Source organism: Passer montanus, unplaced genomic scaffold (assembly GCF_014805655.1).
Source record: "Passer montanus isolate IOZ18808 unplaced genomic scaffold, ASM1480565v1 scaffold11, whole genome shotgun sequence".
NCBI lineage: Eukaryota > Metazoa > Chordata > Aves > Passeriformes > Passeridae > Passer > Passer montanus.
Window position 1 is genome coordinate 16,134,318 of NW_024357613.1, and position 7,568 is coordinate 16,141,885.

Here is a 7,568-nt window from a genome sequence, read left to right on the forward strand (position 1 = left end):
TTAACAAGCAATGTGAGTTAATATGTCAGAAATACATCGGATCCTCTCAAGGAATTCTTATCACTTAAAAGCCTCAGTATGTCAATAAATTGTTGCTGAGATCTTACTGTTCTTTTTGTAACAGAATTTTTAACAGATATTTAAAGAAAAAAAGGGTTTTTTTCTGGATATTCACTCTAAATACTGTTACTGAAGGAAGTTGTAAGGTCAAAGCAGTCAAATAATATTGCAAATATGCCCAAGCTAATGTAGCTTGATACAGCTGCCTTAAGCCTTCCTTGTGTCAAAGAAACTTAGGTACTTAGTTAACTGTTGCCATATTCAATGTTCTATGTGTGCCTGTGGTTGAAAATTTTGGTTTTGTTTTAGGTCTAAGAAACTAATTCACCTGAAGAAACAAGCCAGCCTCACAGTACCTGAAATCTAGAGCACACAAACTGGCACAGCTAGAGCCAGAATTGCAGGCACAGGCTGGGAGTTGCTCCTGTAGGGTCAGTAGGATTTGATGAGACAGACTTCAGAAATTCCAGTGAGGTCAGACTTAGGATCCTGTTATTTTTCCCCAGGGGCTGCACAACAAAAATGTGTCTAAAGAAAAATGAAGTTTAAAGAGTTGGAATCAGGCAGCTGGTTAAACTATTAGCTAAAACAAGGTATTTTGTTATACTGAAAACTTTTGACATCTGTTTTAATTGACGTAATATTCTTGTTTCCTGAAGGTAGAAGAAGGGTAAGATGAAAAGAAAGCCTATAGTTCAGAAGTCTTAAAAGTTCAAGCCTAACTATTTGTATTACACTGAAATTACCTCTGAAGACAGTTATGTTTAATGACTACAGTAAGACACTCTATTCAGTAGGTCAGCTCCAAAAGGCAATTTAAACAACCAAATCTAAAAACAATGCCGAAGCCCAAGAGGCATCCTGAAGATCTTCCTGCTGTTCTTCCACAGACCTTATCTAGTCAGTGTTTCTATTATGACTTAAATGTAGCACTGCAGCTGCTGTACCTCACTGAGATCCATAATGCAGGTATTCTTGTATTTCCTCCGAGGCTTTTAAGACAGAATTTCATGGTCACTTAAAGTCAGGGTATAACTCCACAATGGACTGCAAAGCTCTAGTCCTGTCTTTGTCACCTCCAGCCAAGAAAGTACTCACTGACTATGTAGTTGTCCTTTGAGCTGGCACAAGTATTTGAATTTAACTGGGGAACTGATCTGAATGAAAAGGTATCTGGCAAAAAAGCGTAAAGGCTGGCTTTAACATAACTTAGTGCCAGGCTCACAGGCCTGAAAAAGAAAGAAGGAGGGCACAGGAAACCAGTTGGTGTTTTAAAATGACTGTAGGATCATGAATGCCTTCTAGTAGATCAAATACCACACAAATGCAGGGGTACTGCTGCTTATTTTCAAAAGCTTTTGATTGAAACCTTTTTTCAAAGGTAGGAGACAGTATCTGAGGAGACTCAAACCCACATCAGCTGCAGGCAGGTTCACTAGTGGCACTGACAGCTGAGGAAGAAGGTGGCATTCTCATTCCCTCCTGGAAAGGCTGTGCTGTTCTGCATGGAATGCTTCAGTATTCACTGAGCAGAAACAAGGGAGTGGTGGAGGGGTCAGGATATTGAACAAGGAGGGAGCCTCCCCAGATCTGTGTCCCTGTTCCAAAGGCTGCCTTTGAGCCTGGCCCTGTTGAAAAGGAGGCTTATAAGATGAAGTGTCTGTGTTCATCCATCCTTCCATCTCTCCTTCCCTAATGAATAACACTGAACAACCAACCAATTTCATGCAAACCCGGCAGAGCAATAGAGATCTCCAGAATAAGAAGTTTTTCCAGTTTAATGAAAAGGACGGCAGAGAAGAGGAGCAGGACCTTAGCAGTGCCTCACTGTGTGGAAGAGTAGGGCATGAGCTCACCTTCATACAGCATCAAAGAATGAACACAAGAGTGATGTCACAAATGCCACAAGGACAAGCTTTGTTCAGACCTCAGATTTTACTAGGCACCAAAGAATCAATCTCTGACACATCCAAAGGATAATATTAGGGCTTTTGTGTATTCTACATTACTGGATTATAATGCGTAATAAACTAAGCCGTCCTAAATTATCATTTGGAATCACTCATCCTTATGCTTTCTCTCTCTTAACTTTTCTGTCATTTTGTTTGGGTTTTTTGTAATGAAGCAGAACAATTTCAGTAGCAAAATAATGCACTCAGAATCATGATAGGAACTAAGATGACTGAGTAATCTTTGTACTTTTAGTCATATTCAGTGTCAGCTGGAGAGAAGCCCTGTGTTGCCTGATGACGTGGCCATGCAAGCAGTTGGGATAACTCAGGCCTAGCAGTAGTAATATATGGCTTAGCACCAGTAGAAAGGTGGAGAGGGGAGGGAAAGAGCAGGCAAAATGCCAGCCCATGAGCAGCACACATGGATTGAGAAGGTGCACCCTGAGTTCTCCAGATGATGTCTCTAATTTTAAGTCTAGTTCCTAGCAAGTTTTCTACTGTGTTCCCTGAGTTACATCCCATCTTACTGCTACATAGGGGTATTGCTAATGTAGTCATTAGTAGATCAATACATTTGAGTAAGTGTGACTGAAAAAGGAGCACAGAGCTTCAACTGTAGTGCCTAGAGACTTCTCTCAGAATAGTAAACATCCTAAGCAAATGGTAGAAGAAAAACAGAGATTTTGATTTACTTTACTCACCTTTTTTCCTTTTGTGACACCCATTAGTGTGATTTTTCAAAAACCAAACTTTGTGACTCTTTGTAATATGCCCATGGAGAACACGTCACTGTATTTAAACCTCAAACCACTTATAGCACATATTAATTACCACAATGGGAGTAATCTCTGAAGCCACATTAATATGTTGATACATGCCAACAGGATACCAAGTCATATGCCACTGCTTGAGATATGCCATATAGATTCTAAAATATGCTCAATATTTACATGAATATTCAGTAATTTTGATCAAATGAGGAACAGCAGGTCTTTAAATAGAGTAAGCTGCTGTCCAGCTGGCTTTTAGGTACTTGGCATAAGCTGCAACAGTCAGGACAATTTTCAGACCAATTATATGTTCCCATCACACATCAGTGGCCAATTTCATTGACTTGCTTTGTAACACATAGTTTGCTGGCAGGAGTTTTTATGAGCTCATCTTTTGAACTTGCTTTCATTTAGGGGAATGGTTTTCTCCCCTGTGTCAGTGTGAGTTATCCTCTTCTTATTTTGCTTGAGCTCTTTTGGGCAAAATTATATGCAATATTTCTCATTATAGATATTAACTTCACTTTGAATCTTACTCCCTACACATTGCTCTTACCATGGCTTTTTTTCCTTAAAATGTAACCAGGGTTAACTACTGTCAGGTGCAGAGCTATCAGTTCTGAGGGTATGAAACACTCAGGTGTGAATGATTCTTTAAACAAAAAAACCTCTCCTTGGGATTTTAAAAACAGAAATACTGATGGATGATTCTCTTCTGTTGCTTGGGTGTGCATTGTCTGTGGTACATTTATTTTTGTATTATCTGGTGATACTTGTATATATTGTAAGGAGAAATTAAACTTTATATGTTAAAATGTCACTTGATGTGTTTCATTATATAACTGGTATCCTGATATGTTTCCTCAAGAAGTTCTGCTTTACATTGGTAGGACTTGAAAGCACAATTAGCTGTTTTACATTAACTTCATTTTCTTTTTCTGTCATTAAAATAAATTGTTTTGTTTAAGCGAATACTTAACTCCTTGAAATATTCCAATTTGGAACCCTAGAAAAAATTTATTTAATCATATCCTTTAAATATAATCACATTCCTATAGAGGGTGACCCAAAAGAACTGACAAAATCAGCCCTGCTCTTAATTTTAGCTTAGTAACTATTCAGACACCTCTTTTTGTAACTACACATGTGTACATAATATACATATTCATACATACAAATCAGTATGTGAGGATTTCAAATAGGAACAACTGAGACAAACTTAGAGTGTGTGTTCCCTAGGTGTGTGAGAAATGAATGAAAGATAAATATCAGTAGAAATTATTTGATTTTTAAAAAAATTCTTTTTTCTCCTACTCTTTTCTGCACAGCTGCTGTTTAGGTCTGTAGGAGAAAGGTGTCTGATTCAGACATCAGCTGTAGTTTTGCTGTTTATTGAGTGACTGAGCCTTAACAAGGAGCATGATATTTTTCTGCTGCCCATTTTTTTTAGAATTTTGTGTCCTTATTAAATGTGCACAGTGAATATTAATTTTTTTCCTTAAAAATAATATTTTTAATATTAAGAAAATAATTTGTAAATGTAGCTTTTAACATCATATTTCACAAGAGCTTTAAGTTAGAACAGCACAGTTAGAACAGTAAGGTAAAATCATGTAATAGTTTGTGGCTCTTTCACATTCACTGCTCAAATACGGTGGAACTGGTGTACATTTCTTGTTGAAAATACTTTGTTATTGATACATTTTATGGAAAAGAAATACTTTTAAATCGGGAAATTCTATTATTTCATTTGCCTTAAGGTATTTTATTGGACGTTGCCTCAGCCCTGCCCTTACTTCACCACATATGAAAAGCAGCACTGGGATCTGCCATCTAGTGGCAAAGTTCTGGCAGTAAGAGTACATGGAAAACATTTTCATTTTTCTTTCTTAGAATATAACTTCATGAAACACCTTGCAAATATTAGTTAGGAAGCAGATAAAGGTATACAAAACTAGAAGGCAAAAATTATATCAATACTGTCATTTCTTGGGTCCTGTAAATTTTGAAAAATCTTCTGGCTATTGAGAAAGGAAGGTAACAAAAGTAATTTCAATTAAGATGAATATTTTTGAAAATGTATAACTGTATGCTTGAATTAGTATTGGTACAGTCACATTATTTGAAATGCATAAAATACACCTTTTCGGAGAAAAATGTTAATTGACAGTTAAATTGTTATATTAAAAAAGTTGCCTTTAAGAGCTGAATATATAGGCAGAAGAACAGAAGACCAGGCCATTAGTACTTCAGTAGATTAATCAGGGCCAGGGACCTCTGATACTACACAGGACAAAATTAAATCCAGCCTTTTAAAGAAAATGCCAACACATCGTTTTGCATGCCATGGCTGAAATTTATCCCCATTAAAGTCAGTAGCAAAATTCAAGACGACTTGCTGAATAAACACAGCATAGGTTTATAAACCAAGTTTAAATTAAAAAAAATGAGAAATGACCCCATAGTTCTTCCTCATCCCTATTTATGAATTGCCACCAGATTTGTGATGAAGTTGCTTAGACAATATACTAGACGCCCAACTCCAAGTCTTTCTCTACCTAGTCTGGATGTGGAACTGGAACTTTGGTGTCCTTCTGCTTTAATCCATTCAACTGTATTACTCCTTTTTCCCTATGGACAACCAAATGATGCTCTTGACATTGAAGTGGAAGCCAAGGCCTTCTGAGCCCTTGACAGCTACTAATTTAGTTTCCCCTTCTAGCATTAGCCAGGACACTTTTATCAAGCAGTGATGTGAGAGTGAGTTTGTGAGACTTTTTTAGAAAAATGCCTTGCACTGCCATTGTAATTGTTCTTCTTTAAAGTAAGCTGCACTGCATTTGTAGTTTCATAAACCCGAATGTTTTGCTCTCTTTTCTTTTAGAGAGTGTCATCATTCACCAGTTACGCGTGAACTCTAGATGAGTTACCGCCCGCTAGAGCTCTCTGTGTGCGCTACCCTCCATGCCTGTGGATGGATCATTGTAGAAGCTCTCTGCCGTCAACACCAGGGTCACTTGTGCTACTGATTATTTGTGGAAGTATTAGTGCTTCCATTAGGTTTTACATATATTTTTTTTTCTTTAAAAACCAATGGCCTTGCTGGTATTTTAAAAGTATCTAATCAGAGGGAGAGCAGCAGTCTTTCTGCCAGCTGAATTTCACTCTTAATTGCAAAGCCTGAGGCACGTGCTTGATTTTGTTTGATATTTGCCATATAATTTATTTTTATAATACACTTTGTAAAGTAGCTGTGCCAAAGTTGCAATTCCTGTTGCTTATGACACATTTATTTGTAGAATACACTGTCAAATTTGCAATTTGATATTTTTGTAATAGAGAGTATGTGAAGAAAGAAAAATGTAACTTCAGCAATGTTTTCTGTTTAAATGGAAAAGTATTCAGTATATTTTTTTGCCACCATGAGATTCTGTGAGACTAAATACTCTGAAGACTGCTGTATGGAATTTGTTGCAGAATATTTCTTGCACTGTGTGAGGGTTTGGCATAAAATTAAGTATTAAAGTCCAATGCCTTGAAATACAACCAAATTTACTCATTTTAAACTATGTAAGTCAGTTTTTAAAGCTGTGATTTTTTCTATATAAAATATGTTTTTACTTCTGCCTGTACCAAAAAAGTTGATTTTCATTACACTGTAACTAATAAATTTTCACAACTATGCAACTGTAATCAGGTGTTTGCATTTAAACTCCAGTTTCTTCAAGGTTGGCAGTGCTCATCTATGTATTTGTTTATGGGGACAGAATATGGGTTTGGAAGTTCCCTTTTTTGACTGTGTCTCATACTGTGACTGGTGTCACAGTGACGTACAGGGTGAAACTGATTCATAGAATCATAGAACAGTTTGGGTTGGAAGGCCCTTAAAGATGATGTAGTTCCAATCCCCTGTCCATGGGCAGGGATGCCTTCCACTAGATCAGGTTTCTCAAAGCCCCATCCAACCTGGCCTTGAACATTTCCAGGAAAGCTGTTCAACAGCTTCTCTGGGCATATTTTGTTCCAGTGTCTCATCACCCTCAAAGTGAAAAACTTCTTCCTAGTATCTAAATTAAACCTATTGTCTTTCAGTTTGAAACCATTCCTCCTTGTCCTGTCACTACATGCCCATGCAAATCTCTCCATCTTTCTTGTAGGCTCAGAAGACACAGAGATGGATCAATCACCAAGCCCTTAATGACTTAACTGTTTCTAACCTTGTGCTTTCACAGCACAGATGTTTGACTGGTACTGTCAGAATCTTTAATCCTGGACTAGCACCTGCACTAGACACCAGGCACTCTCCACACGCTGAAGAGCCCCTCTTACACTGGCTGTAGCTTCTCAAATAGCATCCAGAGAGTTCTGTGGCAGCTGTATTTAGGATGATTTTTGAATGAATGATAAATAAAGCTACATACAATCCAGGAAGGGTCTTTTTTTCTTTTACGTTTCATAACCAATGATTTTTAATCTAAGTCATTGGCACATACCCAAAATACTTCAGATTTTTAACTGCAGAAGCTACTGGGAGAAATTACTTTTTTGGAAAGGAAAAGTGTTGCTTGCAGGAGATGTGCTGTGAGATGCCAGAAAGACTGCAATAATGCAGCATCCCACTGGGATGGTTAGGTTGGTCCATCTTTGGAGCTGGAATATCACACTGCTGTGTAGTCAATCTGGTCTTCATGGGAGCCACGGGAGCTGTTTTTCCTTTTACATCTGAGTTCTGCAGCAAATGCTGACACTCTAAAGAAGCAGGATATTCTGGCACCTGTATAAAGTT

At 37.6% G+C, this 7,568-nt stretch overlaps 1 protein-coding gene across 8 annotated transcripts in view; it reads left to right on the forward strand.

Annotated features, from left to right (window-relative positions):
• Positions 1-6,756, forward strand: part of FILIP1 (filamin A interacting protein 1) — a 102,540-nt gene extending 95,784 nt beyond the window's left edge. For 4 of the 8 annotated variants that reach the window (XM_039726210.1, XM_039726225.1, XM_039726218.1 and 1 more), the window contains one exon: positions 5,667-6,755. Coding sequence is in view for 1 of the 8 variants with exons in the window: in XM_039726259.1 (XP_039582193.1) it covers positions 5,667-5,707 (41 nt within the window). In the remaining 7 variants the exon portion in view is untranslated. Of the gene's footprint in view, positions 1-1,441; positions 3,603-5,666 lie in introns of those variants that run through there. The other 4 variants (XM_039726259.1, XM_039726235.1, XM_039726250.1 and 1 more) reach the window with 4 other exon arrangements.
• Positions 6,757-7,568: the final 812 nt, after the last annotated feature.